This window comes from Aulonocara stuartgranti (assembly GCF_965226115.1).
Source record: "Aulonocara stuartgranti genome assembly, chromosome: 14".
Classification (NCBI taxonomy): Eukaryota; Metazoa; Chordata; class Actinopteri; order Cichliformes; family Cichlidae; genus Aulonocara; species Aulonocara stuartgranti.
The window spans coordinates 6255431-6282852 of record NC_138950.1 but is presented as its reverse complement, the minus strand read 5'-3'; the positions used below and the strand labels follow the sequence as shown (position 1 = coordinate 6282852).

General features: G+C 37.9%; 1 protein-coding gene and 1 pseudogene across 2 annotated transcripts; both read left to right on the top strand.

The window, feature by feature from the left end:
- The first annotated feature begins 4683 nt into the window (after positions 1-4683).
- Positions 4684-27422, top strand: LOC309686958 (annotated as a pseudogene). The gene is made up of 18 exons (XR_014280736.1): positions 4684-5878; positions 6048-6210; positions 9397-9546; positions 12380-12540; positions 13374-13550; positions 13751-13892; positions 14037-14492; positions 14665-14841; positions 16837-16846; positions 17362-17557; positions 17768-17930; positions 18071-18220; positions 19592-19752; positions 19927-20103; positions 20299-20435; positions 26412-26596; positions 26687-26828; positions 27056-27422. The product of XR_014280736.1 is annotated as an uncharacterized misc_RNA (transcript).
- Positions 21076-26379, top strand: LOC309721106 (cytochrome P450 2F2-like; the record flags this gene model as incomplete). The annotated part of the gene is made up of 8 exons (XM_082558457.1): positions 21076-21175; positions 21556-21640; positions 23673-23781; positions 24098-24260; positions 24347-24496; positions 25321-25481; positions 25624-25800; positions 26095-26379. The coding sequence occupies 8 exons, from the start codon at positions 21076-21078 to the stop codon at positions 26131-26133; spliced, it is 984 nt and encodes a 327-aa protein (XP_082414583.1). The 3' UTR covers positions 26134-26379.

Below are 27422 nucleotides of genomic sequence, written 5' to 3'. Positions count from 1 at the left end.
TTTATTTACATTGATCGGTATCTTACACCAAATACAAATAAAATATATGTTACCTTGTGAATTTAAATTCTCATCTAGTAAGTATTGGCAAATTTAACTTAAATAATCCTCTGGATATGTTAACAGTGTGTAGAATAAAAATAAATTTCCCAAGGAGCTTCTTGCAATTGCACACATTTTTTTGACAAAACAACTCACCTGCATCATTATATATACTGTAACAAAGGCAGGTTCAGGTTGAGTGGAGTCGGGTATGGTAGTAGGACCCCTAAGCCTTAGCCAGAGGTTTGATCTTCTTGGTCAGGCACCAGGTTGTCAGATACGTCTATATACAGTGGCTTGCAAAAGTATTCGGCCCCTTGAACTTTTCCACACTTTGTCGCATTACAGCCACAAACATGAATCAATTTTATTGGAATTCCACGTGAAAGACCAATACAAAGTGAGACGTGGAACGAAAATCATACATGATTCCAAACATTTTTTACAAATAAATAACTGCAAAGTGGGGTGTGCGTAATTATTCAGCCCCCTGAGTCAATACTTTGTAGAACCACCTTTTGCTGCAATTACAGCTGCCAGTCTTTTAGGGTTTGTCTCTACCAGCTTTGCACATCTAGAGACTGAAATTCTTGCCCATTCTTCTTTGCAAAACAGCTCCAGCTCAGTCAGATTAGATGGACAGCGTTTGTGAACAGCAGTTTTCAAATCTTGCCACAGACTCTTGATTGGATTTAGATCTGGACTTTGACTGGGCCATTCTAACACATGGATATATCTTGTTTTAACCCACTCCATTGTTGCCCTGGCTTTATGTTTAGGGTCGTTGTCCTGCTGGAAGGTGAACCTCTGCCCCAGTCTCAAGTCTTTTGCAGACTCCAAGAGGTTTTCTTCGAAGATTGCCCTGTATTTGGCTCCATCCATCTGCCCATCAACTCTGACCAGCTTCCCTGTCCTTGCTGAAGAGAAGCACCCCCAGAGCATGATGCTGGCACCCCCATATCTGACAGTGGGGATGGTGTGTTCAGTGTGATGTGCAGTGTTAGTTTTCCACCACACATAGCGTTTTGCATTTTGGCCAAAAATTTCCATTTTGGTCTCATCTGACCAGAACACCTTCTTCCACATGTTTGCTGTGTCCCCCACATGGCTTGTGGCAAACTGCAAACGGGACTTCTTATGGTTTTCTGTTAACAATGGCTTTCTTCTTGCCACTCTTCCATAAAGGCCAACTTTGTGCAGTGCACGACTAATAGTTGTCCTATGGACAGATTCCCCCACCTGAGCTGTAGATCTCTGCAGCTCGTCCAGAGTCACCATGGGCCTCTTGGCTGCATTTCTGATCAGCGCTCTCCTTGTTCGGCCTGTGAGTTTAGGTGGACGGCCTTGTCTTGATAGGTTTACAGTTGTACCAGACTCCTTCCATTTCTGAATGATGGCTTGAACAGTGCTCCGTGGGATGTTCAAGTCTTGGGAAATCTTTTTGTAGCCTAAGCCTGCTTTAAATTTCTCAATAACTTTATCATCTATCTATCTATCTATCTATCTATCTATCTATCTATCTATCTATCTATCTATCTATATTATATATATTATATATATATATTATATATTCATGTTTTGGAGTTTGTAATTGCTTTGTCTCTAGGTGCCACCTTAAATATTAAACTTTTATTTATTCACTCCACATAAAATTTAATAAATAAATTATAAAATTCAAAAACCAATTATTTACATTTCAGCTTTTAACTATTTAAATTTTCAGCTTTTTCCTTTTAAACAAATGTAAAGTGAAACAACATAAAACACTGCAAACCACAATACAATCAAATATAAATTAAAATATGCAAAACAAAATGAAGATGCACACTCTCTGTCATTTAGGCCTGGGATGATTTTTTGGGAGTGTTTTCCTGCTTGGAATTGCATAGGATTCACTGCATGAATAAACTTTCTGAATCCTTTATCATCCGCAACTGAAAATAGTTGTGGACGATTACTGTACCTTTCTAATGTGATCGTGTTGTCTCTTGTTGTCCCTGGCTCTCTTTCTCTCTCTTTCACTCTGTTCCTGTGCTACTGCGAGTGTAACTACCACCCCACCCCCCTCTGCCCAGCGCAAGCACAAGGCTCACGTGCGGAGTGAAGTGAAAAAAAGTGCGAGAAAGTCGGTGAGAGAAAGAAAAAAAAAACGTGTCGTTCACGTCAAAGAGCCAGCTCTAAGAGCCGTTTCGTTCGCGACCGACACATCACTACTGGTTTCCTCTTTCTGGCGCGGAGTGGGCGATAAACAAACAATAGAGAAAAGCCGATCATCGGTTTCATGATTGAAGTAGCAACAAGAGAGGGAGGGTCAATCATGACCAATTGGCCAATCCACCACCTTTCATTGTTTATACCGCCACAAAAAGAAACATAAAAACAAAAAATCTTTCCTGCTTGGCTCTGCGTCTTTCTCTAGTCTCGTCTAATTCTGGGCGATGCGATGGGCAAGGCCATGAGTACTCGGACTGTGCTTATTGAACGCAATATGGATAAGATCTTGGAGAAGCTCAAGACTCTGCAACAGGGAATCAATAGGTCTGGGGACCAGTGATGGACATTAGATCAGCTGGGAAATTGGATGCAGTTTGTTTGCACTAAACCTAACCCATCCATCCATCCATCCATCTTCATCCGCTTTATCCGGAGCCGGGTCGCGGGGGCAGCAGCCTAAGCAAAGAGGCCCAGACCTCCCTCTCCCCAGCCACCTCCTCCAGCTTATCCGGGGGAACACCAAGGCGTTCCCAGGCCAGCCGAGAGATATAATCTCTCCAGCGTGTCCTGGGTCTGCCCCGGGGCCTCCTCCCGGTGGGACATGCCTGGAACACCTCACCCAGGAGGCGCCCAGGGGGCATCCTTGTCAGATGCCCGAACCACCTCAGCTGGCTCCTTTCGATGTGGAGCAGCAGCTGCTCTACTCTGAGCCCCTCCCGGATGGCCGAACTTCTCACCCTATCTCTAAGGGAGAGGCCAGCCACCCTTCGGAGGAAGCTCATTTCCGCCGCTTGTATCCGCGATCTCGTTCTTTCGGTCACTACCCACAGCTCGTGGCCATAGGTGAGGGTAGGGACGTAGATCGACCGGTAAATTGAGAGCTTCGCTTTTACACTCCCTCTTCACCACGACGGACCGGTGCAGCGTCTGCATTACTGCAGCTGCAGCCCCAATCCGTCTGTCGATCTCCGGCTCCCTTCTCCCATCACTCGCGAACAATACCCCGAGATACTTGAACTCCTCCACTTGGGGCAGGAACTCATCCCCGACCCGGAGTGGGCACTCCACCCTTTTCCGGCTGAGAACCATGGCCTCAGATTTGGAGGTGCTGATCCTCATTCCCGCTGCTTCACACTCGGCTGCGAACCGTTCCAGTGCGAGCTGGAGGCCCTCACCCGATGAAGCCAACAGAACCACATCATCTGCAAAAATCAGAGATGAGATTCTGACCCTAACCCAAACAACCATTATCTTCATGTGGCTGCCCGGGGCCAGCCAGAAGGCTCCAAGGGCAAATGGCTCCAAGACCGAATGACTGGCTGGCACAACAATTTCTCCCAGATTACAAGACTGTGTTTTGACTCTCTGACCCTATCCTTCAAGCCTCAAGGCCACCTGCATCGGCTGGAGGACTGTTGACTTTTTGCTTAACCAGGTGAAAGGACGGTCTCTCTCAGTTGAACATGGGACACACACACACATGCATACATATGCATGTGCACTGAAACAGACACACACTCACCCCCCTCCCTGCTTCCAAACACTTGCGATGCTTACTTCCACCCGATGAAGACGATGGGTCTGCGTCCCATACTGGAGAATAGCTGCAGGACAGGCTGTTGTATACACAGGTTCACTCCATGAAATTAAATTCCTTGCCAGTGCTAGTACATCAACCTTCAGAAAACCAAGAAGCCTATTACATATTACTTGTGAACAAGAGCAAGATATTTAAACTCTTCCACTTGGCTGTAATGCATCCCTTGGAGGGATTCCTTCTGAAAGCAATAGTTTCAAACTTGAAGGTGTTTATTCTCAGGAAGTTATAAGGAGTAAAACAAAGACAGAGCTATATATACACAGGGGCCTGGGGAATAGGGAAAAGATGGGAACATGTGGAACTAGTCACTGATAATGACAAAAGGAGGTAAAACAGCCACAAGACACAAAGAACAAAAGACTACCAAAATAAAACAGGAAGTAACATGATAAGGAAAAATGAGAGACAGAGAAAAAGTCTTGACATAATTCAAGAGAACACAGGAGAGGCACAAAACACTGAAAAACAAAGAATTAAATATGAACCACAAGCAGAAAGTAGATTCCAAAGGGTAACAAAACTATAAGACAAACTGAGAACATAATCATAAAGAAACCAACCAGACGTTTTCTGCTGACTGCAAAGAATACAATACTGTAAATGTGGGCACAGAACACAGTGTCCATGACATTGAATGGTTTAGTTTGCAAAAATCAAGTTCTTTCTAAATATTATTCACTGTTAATAATTATAAATTGCAGTTGCAAGGATTTTATTTAATGATAATTCAGTTATACCTGTCTTTAACAGTCATAATGATTATATAACTTTATATGAATGTTTAAGAATGTTATAATCATTTCCACTTTAAAAAAACATATTTAAATCATTAATCAGAGTTATCCTTTCATATAAAATAGAACATCAGATTGTGTCATAATTTATATAAATACATTCTCTCTGCTCTCTGAACTTAATGGATTATTAATTAATTATCCATTTACTAAATTCAGGTAACTTGTTACTGGTTTCTAAATGGATACATAGTTCAACATTTACTATAGACACATTATTAGGGAATTTTTGACTCGGGTCAAAATTGAACCAAACCAATAAGCACAGGCATGAAATATAAACAGTATGTGTTCCAGTTATAAGTTAACTAACAGCTAGTACAAATTACTTTAGACGTGTCAACAAAGCATAAAGGTTTTTTGAACATCAAATTGTAATTGCTGTTTAAACTTAACAAAACTATGTTTCTCCTTAGTGCTGAGCAGGTAACCCCAGTTTCATATGAAAAAGAAAATAAACAATCCAAATAAAGTCTGAAAAAGACTTGATATTGAATAATTTTGTGAAATGCTGCTTTTAGATCATGAGTATTTGCTACTTAAACAGCATTCACTATTAGTTTATATGTGCCTATGCTGTTACAGACAGCATATAACTGTTCAAACAGGTGTCAGAGCAGTTTGTGGGTCAAATCTTGATTCCAGTAGGGGGCAGTGTAGACTGTCAAATAACTGTCGTTCATGTGAGATTTTATTATCAGTTGTTCTTATCAACAAGGTCTGGTTATATTTTGTGTTAGTTGGCATCATTATCAAGTTTGTAGTGCAGCAAATTTACATTATTGCCAATTATTGTTATGGATATTTTACACCAATTTTCTATTTAAATCTAGCAAAGTTTTTATCTTTATTATTCAAATCAAGTATTGCAAAGGATTTTGTCAATGAGAATCATTAATGAGGTAAAAGTGTGCTAAGGTGCACAAGATTACAGCATCATATTGGTCATGTGTGTCCAACCAGCCAAACCTCTGTTAAATATAAACTAGCTACAGGAGCCAATCACAGAGAGAAAGTAGGTATATAAGGAAGGACAAAAATAAAAAAATGATACAACATTATGGAGTTTTCTGCCACAGTGATCTTGGCAGGGCTAATCTTAGCTCTGCTGTGGCTGTTTAGTGTAAAAAGAAGGAAGTATCGCCTGCCTCCAGGACCTGCTCCACTTCCTCTTCTAGGAAACCTGCCACAAATAGACAAAAATGTACCTTTTAAAAGCATACTTAAGGTGAGTTTGGAATTTTTATTTATTTATTTATTAATTTTTAGCATTTTTCATATTGTTAAATTGTTCAGTAAGAATAAACAAGAGCACCCTCCATTACTGTTCTGGATTTTTATTTTAGCTGCATGCTGACGTTGCATAAATATAAACAAGGCTTTTTACTTTGTCTTAGTTCAGTGAAACCTATGGTCCTGTGATGACACTGTACATGGGCTGGCAGCGGACAGTGGTTCTGGTGGGGTATGATGCTGTGAAAGAAGCCTTGGTGGATCAGGCAGATGACTTCACAGGCAGAATGCCCGTACCATTTCTGTTCAAAGCTACCAATGGTTATGGTAACAAGACACCATATATCAGTTTGTACCTAAAGTACAAAAGAATGGGAAGAATGACAACTGTTATTGATGGAGTGATGGAATGTTTATCAGTGGAAATAAGTATAGAAAAAAGGAAAAACCTAATTGTCAGTTGTATATATAGAACACCAGGATCTAAGATTGAGATATTTAAGGATAATATGGAGGACTTATTTACAAATATAAATCAGAAAAGAATGTTTATTTGTGGGGACTTTAATATTGACTTATTGAATCCAAATCATAATAAGAGTACAGAAGAATTTATTGATTCCATGTACAGCATCGGTTTATTTCCACTGATAACAAGACCGACCAGAATAACATCTCATTGTGCAACTCTATTAGATAATATATTTACAAATATAATAGAAGGAAAGATAAAAAGTGGGCTGTTAATCAATGATATAAGTGACCATTTACCAGTCTTTGCATCTTATAAATGCCATTATAAAGTGAACAACGATGGACATAAGATTATTTACAAAAGAATAAGAACAGAGAAGACCTTAAATTGTCTTAGAAATGAACTTTTAAAGCAAGATTGGAATATTGTGTATGAACAAACAGAAGTTAATAAAGCTTACGAAGGATTTTTAAGAACATTTAACACATTACTTGATAAAAACTGCCCAGTAATTGAAATCAATAGGAAACACAACTATGCAGGAAGACCATGGATGACAAAAGGACTACAAAATGCCAGCAAAAAAAAGAATACCCTATATCGAGAATTCATAAAAAAGAGAACAATAGAAACTGAAATGAAGTATAAAACTTACAAAAATAAATTAACTAATATAATGAGATCCTGTAAAAGAGAGTATTACATTAAAAGGTTAGAACACAATAAAGATAACACAAGAGATATATGGAATGTATTAAACAGAATAATCAAAAATGAATCAAGGAATAATGATTACCCTGGATACTTTATAGAAGGGACAAGAAGTATTAATAACATGGAAGAGATAGTAAATGGCTTTAATGAATTCTTCGTAAACATAGGGCCAAAACTGGCAGAAGAAATAAAGGTTGATGGAATAGAAAGGGACACTGGTGAAAATATTGAAAGGAATAGTAGCTCAATGTTTTTAAGAGCAGTGGAAGAGAAAGAGATTTATGACATAGTTAGAGGACTTAAGAACAAAACCAGTACAGACTGGAATGATATTGATATGGTAACGGTAAAGACAGTTATTGATGGTATCGTAAAACCATTAAAATATATATTCAACTTGTCGTTTCAAAAAGGAGTTTTTCCACAAAAAATGAAAGTTGCTAAAGTTATTCCCATTTACAAAACCGGTGAAAGACATCATTTTACAAACTATAGACCAGTGTCAATACTCTCCCAGTTCTCTAAGATACTGGAAAAACTCTTCATAAAAAGATTTGATAGTTTTGTGGAAAAATATGAATTAATGACAGATAGTCAGTATGGGTTCAGAAGCAACAGATCAACAGCTTTGGCACTGATAGATTTAATGGAAAAGATAACGGAATGTATGGATAATAAGAGGTATGCGCTCGGAGTTTTCTTAGATCTAAAGAAGGCGTTTGATACTGTTAATCATGAAATTCTATTAAAAAAACTGGAAAAGTATGGGTTTAGGGGAGTGGTTTTGGAATGGTTAAAAAGCTATGTAGGGAATAGGCAACAATATGTACAAATAAATGAATATAAATCTAATTTGATGGATATAGCTTGTGGAGTACCTCAAGGTTCAGTACTGGGTCCAAAAATGTTTATTATATACTTAAATGATATCTGCAGAGTATCGGAGATTTTAAAGTTTGTAATATTTGCAGATGACACAAATATACTGTGTTCAGGTGTGGAGTTGCTACAGGTTTTGGGGATGATCACACAGGAATTAACGATATTAAAGAAGTGGTTTGATATAAATAAATTATCATTGAATCTAGATAAAACCAAATTTATGTTGTTTGGAAACCAAAAGAAAAACATCGAAGTAGAAATATGTGTTGACAATGTATATTTAGAAAGAGTAAATGAAATAAAATTTCTTGGGGTGATCATTGACCACAAGCTCTGTTGGAAGCCACACATTACTTATGTTCGGGGGAAATTGGCACGGGGCATTGCCGTCCTGGGGAAAGCAAAGCATATGTTGGATCAGAAAGCACTGCACATTTTATACTGTGCTTTACTACTGCCATATATGAGCTACTGTGTAGAGGTCTGGGGAAACACATACAAAAGTAACACACAAACAATAACTATAATACAGAAAAGGGCCATTAGATTAATAAATAATGTAGGGTACAGGGACCATACAAATGCACTCTTTGTCAAAATGCAAGCTATTAAATTCCAAGACTTGGTGAAGCTTAAAACAGCGCAAATAATGTATAAAGTAAGAAATAAATTGCTTCCCAAAGAAATCTGTAAATTGTTCATAGAAAGAGAAGGTGGGTATAACTTAAGAGGGAAATGGAATTTAAAAATACAAAGTGCTAGAACAACTTTAAGAACTATGTCTATCTCAATTGCAGGAGTTAAATTATGGAACAGTCTAACAGAAGAAATAAAAGACAGTCAAAACATAAAACAGTTTAAAGTAAAATATAAAAACCTAATTTTAAATAAGTATAAGAATGAAGAAAACGGGGTTAACCCAGGACGGTAATGTTGCTGGTAATGGTGTTGCGGTTCTTTTTTGTTTTTTTGTTTTGTTTTGGTTTGTTGTTTTTCCATAACTTGTGTATCTGCAAATATACACATTCTGTATTTTTCATATGAAAGAAACTATACTGTGGTGGGGCTTGCTAATTTCTTGTTTTTGATTTATGTATGTTATGTTTTGTTTTACTTCATATGTTTCATATGTTGTTTGTTTAATTTAAGACAAAAAAAAATTAAATGAATGAGAGGTAAAACTTGAGGGGGTAGGGACAAATAAGTAAATACTTCAGCCTACTCCTTTTCAAACAAATAATGGAATGATATTTTGTAATGATTGTGAAGGCACATGTTTGAAATGTTTGAAATAAAAATGAACTGAACTGAACTGAACTGAAGTTTTCAAGACGAGTGATTTCTTTGGCATGACTCTAAGTCAACTTTACATGAAAATAAAGAAATTTCAAATAATAGTTTGTGTAAAAGTTTTTCCTAATCTTGACATTTCATCTTCTCAGGTTTAGCAATCAGTAATGGGAAGCGCTGGCGCCAGCTGCGACGCTTCACACTCACAACCCTGAGAGACTTTGGGATGGGACGCAAGGGGATGGAAGAATGGATCCAAGAAGTCAGCGAACACTTGAGGGTTCACATACGTACATTTAAAGGTGCGTTTTTAGCTATTGTATGGGCACATATTACATACAGGGTGGATTTGAAAAATCATTCATTGCTCAATCATTGCTTCTCTCTCTCTTTTTCCAGTACAGTAGCTTGACTATGACAAAAAAGATTTCAATTCAATATTTACCTCAGAATTGACTGGCATTAATTTGTGCCTGCACAAGAAATAGGCTGTAGTAAGAAGCAAAAATAAATATGTAACAAAATGCACCAAATACACATAAAAGTGTTGATAAAATATGTCAAATAATTCAGTAACATTTGAAGTCTATCAGATTTTGCAATTAACATGCAAATCCTGCTTTGTCTGAACTCTTTAACGTTTGAACAGAAGACATGGAATATTGCATAACATGCTAAAACACTAAAGTATCGTTTATAGCGTCTGCTTGCTGTGACATGAGTGATGCACTTGGAAAGGATAAACTTATCCATGCCAATTTACAGTTATATGTTTTAATAAAATTATTTACTTTCAATTGTCATATCCACCTGAAAACTGAGGAAAAATGGATCTTTCAGTCAAACTTTTTTTGTGATTTGTGTGTCAGCTGCAGAGGACTTAACTGAATAGGCTAGGTCTCAGGAGAATATTATCAATAAAAGTTAATGATCTAACCACAAGTTTGGAGCAAAATCAGTTTATACAGAGTGGCCTATATAACAGAGAGTAAGTAGGCGTGAACACAGATAATTTTGTGCCATGCCTAGGAACTATGCTGCTGTTAATACTTAAAGTGTAATTACACTATAATGGAGTAATGCTGCTCTCTGGTTAGTCTGGGCCTTTATGTGAAGAGTTTGCAGCCTCAGAGTCCTCTCACAGTACAAACAAATGGGTTTCAGTGTATTTGTTCATCCTAACCTGGCTGTAGGTGTGTGTTTGTCTGCCTCTTTGTGTTAGCTTTGTGTTAACCTCGTGACTACTGGGGTACATGCTAGAAACAAACAATCCAAAAAAATACTTAAGTATTTACTCCATAGCAGACAGTGAAGTACAACAAAGTATTTGGCAAGTAGATTCCAATGAAGCAACATAGAAGGGTGGAAATTCAGCAATGGCAGGAGATAGCACATGCTGGTGGTAATAATAACACAGCTGGAGACTTGGATGAGCAACAATGATAAAGTGGACATGGCTGAGGGAGATTTTGAAAGGTAGAATGACAGAAAAACACTGAGATTTACACAGAGCAGAGATTTTTTTGTTATGAAAATCAAATCAAATTAGAGAATCAGCGTGATGATGAAAGAATTTGATTTAAAAAGAGGAAAGCAGAAGTGAGAAAAAGAAAAGAATTGCAATCCAAAAGCCCAAAAATCCAGACAGATGATTTCATTATTGAACTTCATGATATCATCATATGATAATTAACCTTAGTGGACTTCAGTTGATTAATGTGAAGAACTTTTTTTGTTTATCATAATGCTCTCTTTTGTCGGTTGTTGTGAAAGTGTAAACAGCCGAATGGCCAGTATATTTGTGGAGCAGACAAAGAAGCAGAATAACAAGAAACAAGACTGGAGTACAACAAAAAGCGAGTTGTTTATTTTGGCTGATGAAAACACAAAAGCAAAAGGCTAAGGCAAAAACTAAACTATAACCTAAACTGGGAAACACTAAGACTAGACAAGAAAAACATTAACATGAAAAGGAGCGTGCAAAAACTGAGACTAAAGACAACATTAAATCCATGGATCATAAGGAGAGGAAAACAGACGACCTGACAGTGAACAAAGGGAGACAGAGGAGTTAAATACACAGAAGGGTAATGTGGGAAGTGGAAACATATGGGGAACACAGCTGACACAAATCAACATGACACCAAAGGGCAAGCAAAACTAATACTGAACATGGAACACAAGACTGTCAAAATAAAGCAGGAAACGTGGAGAGATGTAAACTGGGAAGCACAAGCTTGACACAAGGTTCAAGAGAAAGCAAACATGAGAGACAGACAGAGGGACCGAGGGAGAACAAGAGTGAGGGAGCACTAGAGAGAGAGGGAGACTTAAACAAGGGGCACTTGAGAAAGAGGGAACGAGACATGACAGAAAGGACAGACATGGGACAGGAAGGGGAGACGAGACACCTGGACCAGACAACATGGAAGCAAATGTAACTAAGCATACTGCCAATGCTAAGAATAAGTTAATACTAAATAATAGAAAACTACATCCATGAAGTTTTCTATTTTTCTTTTATTTAGTGCCAACCACCCATCCATGGTGCAGCACAGTTGCACGGTGGTCAGCTGTTGCCACACAGCAGGAAGGTCAATTCCATCATCAGGCTGGGATCTTTCTGTGTGCAGTTTGCATGTTCTTGCATGTGTTTGTGTGGGTTACCTCCGGGTACTCTAGCTTCCTCCCACCATCCAAAGACATGCAGTTTGTGGGGATAGGTTAATTGATTAATCCAAATTGCCCATAGGTGTGAATGCTGGAGTGAATGTGAGCGCGAATGGTTGCCTGTCTCTGTGTGTTGGCCCTGCGACAGACTGGTGACCTGTCCAGGGCGTACCCTGCCTCTCGCCCTATGACAGCTGGGATAGGCTCCTGCGACACTGAAAAGGATAAGCGGAAGCGAATGGATGGATGCATCATTCCAAACAAAAAATTCACAAAAAGACCATAAACTTGAAAATGCTGGGTCACAGACCCAGCCAACTGACAGAAAGTTTCTTACTGTCAAATCTTTCTTCAAAAGAAACTAAACTAAATTAGATGATTTATTTAAATAAAAACCTAACATTTGCATTTTTAATTCGTAACTTTGCAAACTATTTCCAACTGTCTTTTTCCTTTTTTCTCCAGGTAAACCATTTGACCCCCAATTTTTGTTAAGCAGCACTGTTTCTAATGTGATCTGCTGCCTGGTTTTTGGGGAACGCTTCAGTTTTGAAGACAAGCAGTTCCTGCACCTTCTGACCATCATAACTAAGATCATAAGGTTCAACAGTACTCCTCTTGGTCAGGTCAGTGGACATGATTACAAAAAAATTAACATATAAAAAAAATACAACAAACATACTGATCAGATAGTTCTGCATTTTTTACCTCCAAACCAACAACGCTGAAGTGTCACAGTTAGCACTGGCCAACCGTGGGGATGTGAGGAAGGAGGACCCAAATGCTAGACTCTTTATGATAAACAGTGCCTTTATTTACAGTGGTGTAAATAGTACACAGAATAATAAATCCCAGTGTGTTCCCTTGACTCCCATGTCGTGTCTTCCACCCACAAGTCCGTGCTCTTCTGCTCCTGTGTGTCCGCGCACCCAGTGCTCGCTGCTCTTGTCTTCCATGCTCCTTCCTGGAGAAAATAACAAAGAAGCAACCGTCAGGACACTCAGGCATGCACTCACTTAACTTGGCTCACGAAGCCCACTAACATGGAGTCTCACACAACGATCCCACACCAAGACGACCAAGACGCGCTCATCCACACTCTTAAGTAGCTCCCCGACTAGGCTTCATTAGCTGCAGGTGTGTGTGATCATCTGCTTTAGGTGTGGCCAGTCTCCAGACGGGACACACCCACCAGGCCTGCCTGAAACCCAGTGCTCACTCACAGACACATCCACTTGCCTATACATACAAGCATGGAGAACACAAGAACAGCAGCACAGTGCAGCCAACATACATAATATATTATATCAGTCCATAGCTGCTCATGGACCCTGGGTCGCTCAGATCCAGGTCCCTGACACGAAGTGTGTTGTCTAAAGAATTAATACTCAGTAATACTGATTGCATATTTTCATACGTCTTTAGACAAATAAAGCTGCTGTGTTTTTCCCTCCTGAAGATGTACAACATCTTTCCCCGGCTCATGGAGCATCTTCCTGGCTACCACCAAACTATTTTTGGGCATGCAGAGGAGGCCAGAGATTTTATCGAGAGGAAAATCCAAGAGCACAAACAGACACTGGACCCCAGCTCCCCCAGAGACTACATTGACTGCTTCCTCATCAGAATTAATCAGGTTGGAAAGAACTGAAGGATCAGTTGCTTTGTTTAGGGCACTTTGCATTGTGTCGTTCTTTTTTCCGTATTTGCATTAAACAGGTTGGAATTATTTAAACTATATTTCGAGCTGGTCTGTTATGTGCTGCTAAAAAGGCATTTGAGTATTTTAAATTTGGTTTCTGTTGAGACAACAATATTCCTAATTTGTCTCCTTAGGAAAAGGACAATCCCTCAAGTGAGTTCAATTATGACAACTTGGTTTCTACTGTACTGAATCTGTTTGTTGCTGGAACAGAGACCACCAGCTCCACCCTGAGATATGCTCTCAGTGTGCTGATTAAATACCCCAAAATACAGGGTAGGTGTACAGAAAAAAGTATTACCAACTTGCTTTTAGCCCTAAATATATTATAGTTAGGGATAAGTCTGTTTGTGAATCTAAAACTTAGCAGTCATTACAAACAGATCAGAGCGGTTATAGTTTTTGTTTTGCTTTGTCCAGAGAAAATGCAGCAAGAGATTGACACTGTAATTGGAAAAGATCGTTGTCCCAGGATGCACGACAGGAAGTCCCTCCCATTTTCAGATGCTGTCATCCATGAGGTCCAACGTTTTCTTGACATTGTGCCCTTCAGCGTACCTCACTATGCACTGAATGACATATCCTTCAGGGGTTATACAATCCCAAAGGTATTCTTAATTCCAAGACATTATACGTATTACAGTCAGTATTAAGTCCATTGTGCATCATGTCAGGGGTTAATGTCAAAAGTATTAAAAGCATCAATAGACTAACAACATATTTGTTCTGAACAGGACACTGTAATTATTCCTTTCTTGCACTCTGTGCTGAAAGAGGAAAAGCAATGGGCCACTCCCAGGTTCTTCAATCCCCAGCACTTCCTGGACCATAACGGCAACTTCAAGAAAAATCCTGCATTCATGCCATTCTCTGCAGGTACATAAAGTCCTGACACAGTTGATAAATTATACAATTTTCAGCTGTAGCTCTATATAAATCAGCTAACCTGGCCTCAAGGCACTTATTATTGTAAGGTAGAAAGCCTAAATTAATAAGAACAAGCAATTTTGGTTACCATAGAGTGATTTGTGATTGTGTGTCTTTACAGGGAAGAGAGCGTGTGTTGGCGAGTCTCTTGCTCGTATGGAGCTTTTTATCTTCGTAGTCTCACTGCTGCAGGATTTCACCTTTTCCTGTGAAGGAGGCCCTGACAGTGTAGACCTCGATCCAGAGTACAGCAGCTTTGCCAATTTACCTCGAAGTCATCAAATCATAGCTACAGCACGTTAAAATGAGAGCCACTCAGTCTGTCATCATTTGCAGCACTATCACTGACATGGATCTCTACAACATGCTGCATTGCGTTAATGTGGTGCAGTAACATTAAATGCACAATTAAAAGTAGAGTTAAATGAATGTGCAATAAATTTTTGCTGTTATGTCTGTGATATAGAAAAAAGACATGAAATAATAATAATATAAGTGAGATGTGGGGTTTTAGCTGGGAAGGCATGATTTCAAATAATGTGCTGAATCTAAGTTCTAAGAGTTTCTGTAGTGTTTTAAACTAAATAGTGAATTTACTGACAAATTGTTGTTGTTGTTGTTTGTTTTTTTTGTTTCTTTCATTTTTTTTTTGTCAAAACACAAACACAGAAACACGATAAAGTTACTCATAGGTTTTATATAATAATTTCAACAAGTCTTTCAGAGTTGATGATAAAGAATATCCACGCCCTGAGTCATTCCTGTGAATCATTAACGTGCAATCTTGGTGAAGAGGACGGAGCTGTTTTACATGTTTTGATTATAGAAATCAGGTCAAATGTTGTAATAGCTGTTTGGCAATGAAATGAGAAATAGGTGTACTAAGGTGAACAGGAAGATCACATGGCTCACCTGTGCTCTAATGCGGTGCTCCTGCCAACTCTCTGTCAAACATAAACTAACTAGCAATGAGTATAAACAAACAAGTAACAGAATACAAAGGTTATCTAATAGATGACAGTTGGAATTTTGCTGTATTGCATAGCTCATGTATGAAACCTGCTTTGCCTGTACTCTTTATTCCTTATGTATATCTGGATGCAGTGGATTCAAAATAAAGATACTACATAACCTGCAAAAGCATTACAGCTTCATGCATACCCTTGCTTTTCTAAGAAATCAAAAAAGATCTTTAAAACAAAATTTTAACTGTAACAAATAGCAGTTAATTGTTGCACCAGAGTGGATCAATATATTCATTGTAACCACACTATTACAACACCAACAGTCACAATATCAATAAATGTTAATGATTGAGGAGCTTTAAAAAGGTTACACTGAGTGACCTATGTGCCAGACAGCCAGTGGATGTCCAAGTAAACACATAGGCAACATTATGTCATGTCAGACAAAGCTAAAGACAATACTGTAAATACTGACAGCATTTACAAGTACTGACATGGTAGACCTAAAGTTAATCATTTGAAAACACAATATAATTTTTGGGTTTTTCTATGTATATATTATTGCTGGGTCTGCCTTAAAATATAAAGCGTCTTGAGGTGATTGTTGTTGTGATTTGGGGCTGTATAAATAAAATTGAATTGAAAATTGAATTGAATTGAATTGAAAATGGTCAAAGCATACCATCAGAGCAGCCTGTTATTACTACTTGTAGAGTGCTCCAATAGAATCCCCATTAACTTAAGAAAAACTAGTCATCCTCTAGTATAGAATTGAAGGATATCTGTCTTCTTCCAGAAGCACATTGCTTTATTCTTTGAAGTCAACCTTCATATCTGCTTGTTTTTGCATTGTCATCATGATGCTGAAGCACCATGTCTTTATTTTAGGGCTTTATGTTAATATACAACTGTTTTCTATCAATAATTACAAATGTCATGCTCATTGTTTGCAGTATGACATGACTAGTGGGTTTAATTTTTTTCAAAATAAATGATGTAAAATCTAAAAAATATATTATCTCTGTTTATGGTGTTGAAATTAATAAAAAAAAAAATGAATAGTGCATTTACTAATTTCAGGTAACTTGTTGCTGCTTTCTAAATTGATACATAGTTCAAAATTTGGTATAGACACATTATGAAGGATTCCTTGACTCGGTTCAAAATGGAACCAAACCAAATGCAAAAGCAATATAAACAGTATGTGTTGCACTTATAAGTTAACTAACAGCTAGTACAAATTACTTTAGGCCTGTCAACAAAGCATATGTTTTTATGTAAACACCTAGTCTTGAACATTAAATTGTAATCACTATGTTTCTCCTTAGTGCTGAGCAGGTAAACCCAGTTTCATATGAAAAAGAAAATAAACAATCCAAATAAAGTCTGACAAAGATTTTTGTGAAATGTTCCTTTCAAATTTAGATCATAAGTATTTACTACTTTAACAGCATTCACTGTAAACATATTTTATGTTTCTACGAGTGAAGCACAGTATTGGATTGCTTGGATTCATTTCACAGAGTTGATTGGTTTGGTAAGAGAGCAGATTTGTATTAGAAACTGAACCTATTTTATAATAGTTACGTATGCTGTTGCAGACAGCGTGTAAATGTTCAAACAGGTGCCAGAGCAGTGTGTGGGCCAAATCTTGATTCCAGTAGAGGGCAGTGTAGACTGTCAAATGAGGATGGTTTACATGTTTTGACTTTATTATTCAAATCAAATGTTGCAACATCTTTTTGTCAATGAGCATCATTAACAAGGTAAAAGTGTGCTAAGGTGCACAAGATTAAAACATCACATTGGTCATGTGTGTCCAACCAGCCAAACCCCTGTTAAATATAAACTAGCTACAGAAGCCAATCACAGAGAGAAAGTAGGTATATAAGGAAGGACAAAAATACAAAATACAACATTATGGAGTTTTCTGCCACAGTGATCTTGGCAGGGCTAATCTTAGCTCTGCTGTGGCTGTTTAGTGTAAAAAGAAGGAAGTATCGCCTGCCTCCAGGACCTCCAGGATTTTTCATATTGTTAAATTGTTCAGTAACTTAAGAATAAACAAGGGCACACTCCCCAAAAGTGGATTCTGTTCATCTGGACGTAGCGTTTTGTGGGAGAAACATTTCGTCACTCATCCAAGTGACTTCTTCAGTCTCAAGAGCACACTCCATTACTGTCTGGATTTTTATTTTAGCTGCGTGCTGACGTTGCATGAATACAAAAAAGGTTTTTTTCTTCTTAGCTTTGTCTTAGTTCAGTGAAACCTATGGTCCTGTGATGACACTGTAGATGGGCTGGCAGCGGACAGTGGTTCTGGTGGGGTATGATGCTGTGAAAGAAGCCTTGGTGGATCAGGCAGATGACTTCACAGGCAGAATGCCCGTACCATTTCTGTTCAAAGCTACCAATGGTTATGGTAACAAGACACCATATATCAGTTTTCAAGACCAGTGATTTCTTTGGCATGACTCCAAATCAACTTTACATGAAAATAAAGAAATTTCAAATAACAGTTTGTGTAAAAGTTTTCCTAAGCTTGACATTTCATCTTCTCAGGTTTAGCAATCAGTAATGGGAAGCGCTGGCGCCAGCTGCGACGCTTCACACTCACAACCCTGAGAGACTTTGGGATGGGACGCAAGGGGATGGAAGAATGGATCCAAGAAGTCAGCCAACACTTGAGGGTTCACATACGTACATTTAAAGGTGCGTTTTCAACATGTTGAGGGTGGATTTGAAAAAGGACTGCTGTTTTTCTTTTTCCCTCAATCACTGCTCGAGTCTTTCACTCTTTTTCGAGTACAGTAGCTTGAATATGACCAAAAAATGTTCAATTCAATATTTACCTGAGAAGTTACTGTCACTTTGAAAAAAAGGAAACTTAATAACAAGAACATTTCTTGGAAACACTACAAAACTCTTCATTTGTGCCTGCACAAGAAATAGGCTGTAGTAGTAAGAGAGGTTAGGGAAACAAAACTAAATATGTAACAAAATGCAACAACACGCATTAACATTTTGATAAAATACATCAAATAATTTAGTAACATATGGCGAAGTCTACAACTATCAGATTTTGTAATTCATGTACAAATCCTGTTTTGTCTGAACTCTTTAATCTTTGCATAGAAAACATAAAGTATTGCATATCCTGCTAAAACACTAAAGCATCATTTATAACGTCAGCTTGCTGTGACATGACTGATGCGCTTGGAAAAGATTAAATTACCCATGCTGATTTACAGTTATATACTTTATGTGAAGAGTTTGCAGCCTCAGAGTCCTCTCACAGTACAAATAAATGTGTGTCAGTGTATTTGTTGATCCTAACTGGGCTGTAGGTGTGTGTGTGGCTCCTTGTGTTAGACGTTCACCCTATTACTACTGGAGTACATTCTAGAAACAAACAATCCAAAACAAATATTAAGTATTTACTCCATAGCAGACAGTGAAGTACAACAACATGTTTGGCAAGTAGATTCTAATATAGAAGGGTGGAAATTCAGCAATGGCAGAAAATAGCACAATACCTATGGGCCTCGATGCTGGTGGAATAATAACACAGCTGGAGTCTTGGATGAGCAACAATGATAAAGTGGACATGGCTGAGGGGGAATTCGAAAGGTAAAATGACAGAAACACACTGTGATTTAAAGCACATTGAATAGAGACTTTTTTATTAGAAATTTATAGAAAAACAAATCAAATTATTGAATCATTGTGATGATGAAAGAATTCGATTTAAAAACAGGAAAGCGGAAGTGAGAAAAAGAAAAGAGTTGCAGTCGAAAAGCCCAGAAATCCAGACAGATGACTTCATTATTGAACTTCATGTTATCATCATATGATAATTAGCTTTAGTTGACTTCAATTGATTAAGGTGGATATTTTTCTTTTGTTAATCATAATGCTGTCTTGTGTTGATGGTTGAGACTGTTTCTCATTGTCAAATCTTTCTTCAAAGAGAAACTATAAGCTAAATGAGATGATTTATTTAAATAAAGATTTCACATAGTTGTATTTGTAATTCGTAACTTTGCTAACTATTTCCAACTGTCGTTTTCCTTTTTTCTCCAGGTAAACCATTTGACACCCAATTTGTGTTAAGCAGCACCATTTCTAATGTGATCTGCTGCCTGGTTTTTGGGGAACGCTTCAGTTTTGAAGACAAGCAGTTCCTGCACCTTCTGACCATCATGCCTAAGGTCACAAGGTTTAACAGTACTCCTCTTGGTCAGGTCAGTGGGCATAATAAAAAAAAAGACAAACATACTGATTGAATAGTTCTGCATTATTACCTCCAAACCAACAAACCTGAAGTGTGTTGTCCAAAAAATTGATACACAATCAAATTTATTGCATGTTTCCACACGTCTTTAAACAAATAAAGCTGTTTTGTTTTTCCCCGGAAGATGTACAACATCTTTCCCTGGATCATGGACCATCTTCTTGGCTACCACCAAACTATTTTTGGACATGTAAAGGAGGCCAGAGATTTTATCAAGAGGGAAATCCAAGAGCACAAAGAGACCCTGGACCCCAGCTCCCACAGAGGCTACACTGACTGCTTCCTCATCAGAATTAATCAGGTTGGAAAGAACTGAAGGATCAGTTGCTTTGTTAAGGACACTTAGGACTTTTTCAGTAGAGATGATGCATTCAAATATGTATTATTTATTCAAACTATATTTCAAGTGGGTCTGTTGCCTGCTGCTGAAAAGGCATTTAGTTTTTTTTTTTGTAATTTCTTTTGAGACAAAAATATTCCTAATTTGTCTCCTTAGGAAAAGGACAATCCCTCAAGTGAGTTCAACTACGACAACTTGGTTTCTACTGTATTGAATCTGTTTGTTGCTGGAACAGAGACCACCAGCTACACCCTGAGCTCTCACTGTGCTGATTAAACACCCCAAAATACAGGGTAGGAATACACAAAAAATATTACCAACTTGTAGTGTTGGGAAGGTTACTTTTAAAATATATTCCACTACAGATTACAGAATACATGCCCCAAAATGTATTTTGTAACATATTCCGTTACGTTACTCAATGAGAGTAACGTATTCTGAATACTGTCAGTGCGCCCCAGGATGGCTGTGGCTACAATGTAGCTTGCCATCACCAGTGTGCGAATGTGTGTGTGAATGGGTGGATGACTGGTTGTGTAAAGCGCTTTGGGGTCCTCATATGTGGATCTCATTTTTCTCAGAAACAAAAATCATGTAAAAAATAAATAAATAAATAAAATAAAATCTGGAAATTCTTTGTTTTTACATTCATCAGGTCCCAATCTGCCCAAATAGGAAAGAGAAATTAAAAATGCATGCCATGAAAGAGTTTGGGTCTTAGGAGGTTAATATAAGGTGGACATTAGGCAAGGCTGCACTTTCTGCAGCAATCTCATATAGAAAACTATTCCACGTGTATATAAAACAGGTCCACGGCTCCGAACTGTAGTAAAGGGACCTCTGGATAATACGTCGGGTTCCGTGTCGGGCTCGTAGCCGAAAACTAGCTTTACTTTGTTGTCGATTACGGCGAAACTCGGGCCGATCCCCAAAATGGTCAAACCTTCATTTCTGGTCTTCGCCATGAAGACATTTTTCATTGTCATTGTCATCATGCTGCTGAAGCACCATGTCTGCAGTCTGCAGTTAACTTGTAATATGTAACTGTGTTATATCAATAATTACTTATTATTTGCTTAATAACAAGACTTTAATCAAAAAAAGTGAGTATTGTAGAAGCTTAATTCACAAAGCTTCTACAATACCTGTCATCTATTCTTCCATTTAAAGGTGCATTTCATGATCCAGTTGATACTTAACATTAGATATTAGATAAATATAACCCTTCAACTAGATGAACTGCAAACTGCTCAAATTAGACTCTTTCAGTCCCCTGGCTAACCACGTGACTTTAAAAAAATAATAATTTTGGACCATCAGACAAAGTAAGATAGGGAACAACAAAAGACACACTTAACAATTACAAAACTCTCATTTAACATAACATGGCAGAAACCTGACAATGGGAGACAGACAGGGAGAGGAACCAAAATCACAAAGGCCGAACAAAAATAAAAATTCAAAACACAACACCACAAAACTTGAGGAAAAAGATAAAGTGAGTATTTTGAATTTTGGCTCTATTTTGAGTGTCAAAGCAGTGTTACCAATTTGTCCTCTCAGGACATTATGACAGCTTGCTGTCTGCAAAGCCGGATCTTGGCTGGAAGAGAATCCACCAGTTCTAGCCTACAAAACAAGACAGTTCTAAGGAAGAAACAACTTTGGCATAGCTGAATAACTTTTAACTTTTCTGTTACGGTCATCAAAGAATTAAATATGTAACTTCTATGTTATCTAAATAAATCCATAATTGTGCAACACTGCAGTGACACTGCTTATGTATAAACACAACGTCCTCTACCACTTCCATAGAAGATATTTGTTCCAAAGGTTAATTCTTGGACTAATGCTACTTGTTTGTATGGTTGTATGTTTGAACATACTATTAAACCCAGTAGAAATATTGTTAACCTGAACCCATATTATTCTTGCTCACTCTTGGCTTAAAAATACTGATAACCATAGCTTCATAGCAGACCTTGATTGAACATTCAGTAACTGATTCAAAAATTTAAAAAAACAGGAAAAAAATATTGACAGATATCAATGACATCACTTGTATAAAGAAGAAAGAAGGATTTAAACTACTTGACCCTGTTCTTCCATTTATTTACTACAACTGTAATACTTAACCTTTGATGTACAAACTAAACCTGATAGAACTGGCTTCAGGTACAAACTACAAACCGCAGTCAGTCTAGATTCCTTTATTATGTGTTTTTGTAAATGGCCTGTATTTGTATAGCACTTCACATAGTCCCTAAGAACCCCAAAGCACTTTACACGTTCAGTCATCCACCCATTCACACACTGGTGATGGCAAGCTACATTGTAGCCACAGCCGCCCTGGGGCGCACTGACAGAGGCCAGGCTGCCGGACACTGGCGCCACCGGGCCCTCTGACCACCACCAGTAGGCAACGGGTGAAGTGTCTTGCCCAAGAACACAACGACTGAGACTGTCCGAGCCGGGGCTTGAACCGGCAACCTTCCGATTACAAGACAAACTGCCAACTCTTGAGCCACGATCGCCCACAATTTTTAATGGAATCTTGTTTCTTTTTCTATTGTTTTTGTCTGCTGAATGTGTTCCTGTGAATGTTCTTGCTCTTGTGCATTTCCTTGTGAGAGGAAATTGTAATTTAAATAAGACAGCTCATGTATATAAATATTTAATACCACAAAATTATATTTTCTTGCTGCCTCTTTGCTGATGCTCCACTCAATTTAATATGACTGGAAGTACTATGTCTAACAAAGAGGTGTTTGTTGTTAGCTCAATTATACGGTAAAGGGCTGACTTTTCATATGTCAACTGGGCCCATTTTTGTTGTTTACATTTTTTCACATTTCTTAATTATTCAATGAAAATACTAACTCGTATTTTTACCAGTCTAAAAACAAAATTATTTTTTAAACACAAACCACAAAGTATTTAATACTTGTACTGAAACTCATTATTTGATCATTTGATTACGTCTGTATTTATTAATGTAACTTGTTCTTTTTTCTGTTTGTTTAACCTTTTCAAATAAACCCAGATGATATGACAGATTGGAGGCTAAACAAAAAGGTGCTTCGTATTTACTATGGAATAATGCAAATGTTGCTGCCACTGTCTCTAAGACAAAGGTTATTCCTTGCAGTACAGTGGCATTTTCTGCAGAGCTGATTTCCTTCGCTCTCATGTGGGTGTTTAGTAACATAAGCATAAAAAAGGGGTTTTCCTTCAGGACTTACTGTTCTCACACCAATCTGAAATTAAACATGTAACCGACAGATTCAAGTATGACTACAAGGCTGAGCATATTGCTCAACAGCATTCTGCAGCACAGCGTGAAATCCAGGCAAAAGGTTGACCAGCGCCTGACAAGCAGCGTAAATGGCTGCATTTCAATTAGTTCTCTTTTGATCTCTCAGCCATTTCAACTCCAGGGAACAGCAAGAGTTTCTGTCCTGGAAAATCATGGAGTTTTCTGGCACGTTGATTTTAATAGGGGCTGTCTTGACGTTACTGTAACTTTTCAGCATCAAGAGTCATAGGCAACTTGCCTTACCTCCCGGACCCTCTGCCCTGCCTGTCATCGGAAATGTGCTGCAAATGGACAAAAGGGCCCCATTCAAAACTATGCTAAAGGTGACTGAATTACTTCTTAACACATAAACCCCCACATAATGTTTAACACAATGTTCTGACTGTTTTGATTGCAGTGTGTATGTGCATGTTTTTGTGCATTCTTATGGAAAAACCATTAAGCTGATTGTTATTTTTATTGTGTAAGACAGCATTATAGTATACCAGTAAACCATTATTTATTTATTTACAGACATCAGCCTCAACTGATTGTCAAAATATTTCATTGCTTGTGGCATAGGATTATGCTTTGGTGTTAAAGATCCCAGGGATTGGTATGTCTGTATAAGCTCACTCATTTTTCCATTTAACCCTTCAGCTCAGTGATAAATATGGCTCGGTGATGACGATGTATCTGGGCCCCCAACGCACAGTGATTTTGTTGGGGTATGATGCTGTGAAGGAGGCGCTGGTGGACCAAGCAGATGACTTCTCTGGCCGAGGACCTATCCCATTACTTTTCAAAGCTTCCAAAGGCTACGGTAATATAGAGGATTTAATGTTACAATGTGTCTTTTTTGTGAAGGTCATGTTTATGAAACTATGCGTTACTTCTACCTTTCAAAAGGTTTGGGTGTTAGCAATGGAGAGTGTTGGCAACAGCTACAAAGGTTTACCCTGACAACTTTGAAAGACTTTGGGATGGGATGTAAAGGAATGGAAGAGTGGATCCAGGAGGAGAGCAGTCATCTGGTGGGCTGCATTGAAAAGATGAATGGTTGGTATAGAATATGGAAAGGTGACTGTGCTTGTCTTGTGTGTTCAGTTTGTCATATACAGAGTTATAAACTAATATTCACACATTCAAAATAAACTAAACTAAATGATGTTGTACATTTGAGCTTTTGCACCATGTCCATTGTGACTTGCTGTTTGTTTTTTGACCAACACTAAGTGATTTGCAGTCACAAATCATGTGATTATCAAGTTATAAATAAATCAAAAGTTGCTCCAGAAACACCATAATTTTTGGATCTGTTTTTGCACACATATAAGTAAATGTTGCCTATTTTTACATCATCCTAAAAGCTCTCAGGTAAAACAGTGTCATATATTTTGATGCGATTTTGACTGCTGGTAAGCCCAATTCCCAGTAAATATCAGTAAATTTTAAAGTTCACAGTTTCTCAGGGCTGTTGTACGTGTCAGTTGTCATGATGCTCTTTAGTTTTCTGCTGGATTACTGAGTAACAAAAGACAATTTCCTATCATCTGCAGGCGTTTTCTTACACAGGGACTTTTTGTAATGTCTCTGTTAGAATACTGATACTACAATTTTAATCTTTGCATGCCCTACTGCTTCAAATAAAATACAAAATTAGTTAACATTTAAAAATGTACCTTAAACTTAAAAAAAGCATTTAACACAAATAAACATATATTTTTGATTGAGTGCCATTGTTGCAACTGTTTAAGTATTCATATAATTCTTGATAATAATAAAAAAGGACTATAATGAAAATTGTTGACTCCTGACTAGTGTCGGTTTGTTGTTTCATGGGTGACACTGATGAATGTCTTTCTTTCTTTTCTTTTTTTTAGCTAAACCCTTTGATCCAACCTTCTTCCTGAGCTGCACCGTGTCCAATGTTATCTGCTGTTTGGTGTTTGGCCAGCGCTTCAGTTATGATGATAAACACTTCCTATACCTTCTGCAGATCATCTCAGACACCTTGAAATTTGGCAGCAGTTATCAGGGCCAGGTAAAAGCTAAAGTAACAATAACATGAAACTGGCATGGCGGGTGAGTGATTCAATTAAAAACCAAATGTGCCCAAATAATAGCTAGAGTTCAGCAACATTGCAACACAGCAATCGAGTCTTTTTTTGTTTCTCTCATCACAGCTCTATAATATCTTCCCACGGTTGATGGAGTGGTTGCCAGGTTCACATCACAATGTGTTTGCCAAACTTGAGGAGATGAGAGCATTTATTATGAATAAAATCCAAGAACGTCAGGACACACTGGACGCAAGTTCACCCAGAGATTACATTGACTGCTTCCTCCTAAGACTCAATAAGGTGTGACAGAACTAAATTTAATAACCAGACTAAATCTTTGTGAATTACCTCACTTAGGCTTCTTTTATTTACTGCTGATAATTGCTCTTTTACAAATGTGCATGCCCCCTATTATAAGACAATTCCTTTGCATTGGTATTCCCCTGCAAGTGCATTTTAAAGTCTTTAATTTTAATCTTGAGGTTGTATTGTTAAACTGATAAAATTGTTTTTACTTTCTGGAAAAGCACATTCCTACAAGCCAGTTCCACTATGACAACTTGGTGTCAACAGTGTTGAATCTTTATGTGGCAGGAACTGAAACCACCAGTTCAACTATCAGATATGCATTAAATGTTCTGATCAAATACCCCCAAATACAAGGTAGAAACAGAAAGCAAATGAAATTCTACACACTTGCTCTGATGATTTTCTTCTCTTAAAAATAAATAAAACTTCAGACTGAATGACATTATAATTGGTAATTTGTGTTAATTGTTCACTCCAAAATTCTTTGTAAAGCAGCACTAAAATATTTGAAAGTCTTTATTTAATCTTATTTTTTGCTGATTTGCTACTGACTTTAGAGCTTTCTCCACTAATTATGTTGCAATTTTCTTCTCATTCCAAAGAGACCATTCAGCAGGAAATTGACACTCTAGTTGGACAGCGTTGCCCTTGTATGGAAGACAAGAAGTCCCTTCCATATACAGACGCAGTCCTCCATGAAATTCAACGTTTTCTAGATATTATCCCCTTGAGCATCCCTCACTATGCACTACATGACATTTCTTTCAGGGGTTACACAATTCCCAAGGTATTTTGATGTAATCTATTTTAGTGCTGTTTATGCAGAATGTTCCCAGATAAGAAATGTCCCATCTGATTGAACATCTTTTCTCAACAGGATACACTAATTATTCCCTTGTTGCACTCTGTGCTAAAAGATGAAAAACGGTAGGCAACTCCACGGTCTTTTAACCCCCAGCACTTTCTGGACAACAATGGGAACTTTAAGAAAAACCCTGCATTTCTGCCCTTCTCTGCAGGTAATGATGCACATTTCCTTCTATCCTCCACGCCTTTAGAAAATGTGCTCCTCATTGGATCTACTTTATTAACACATTTTTGTGGTATTATGCCCTTTCCTGGAATATTCTGAGTAACTATTTCTAAGATTTTTTTCTGTGAACAGAAGAATCATAAAAATCTTTTTTTCCATCACAGTTAGATGTATATTGTTTCTCTCATTGACTTATTTATGCTCTTCTTCCAGGAAAGAGATCTTGCATTGGAGAGTCTCTTGCTCGCATGGAGATTTTCCTCTTCCTGGTGTCACTGCTGCAACATTTCACTTTCTCTTGCCCTGGCGGGCCTGACAGCATAGACCTCAGCCCTGAGTACAGTGGCTTTGCCAACGTGCCTCGCAGATACACAATTATTGCAACACCCGGGTAGTAATGCTGATTTAAACTATAGTCTGGGTTTTCAATCTTCTAAACTTTTAAGACTGATATCACTAGCTGTTACAATCAATTTTCATGCCCCGTGCTTCAGTGTGTTTTTCTGTCTATATAAATTCTATCATCTTCTTTACAGCATATCCAATGTTGTTCTGTGTGGTATATTTTCTTTTCCCACCT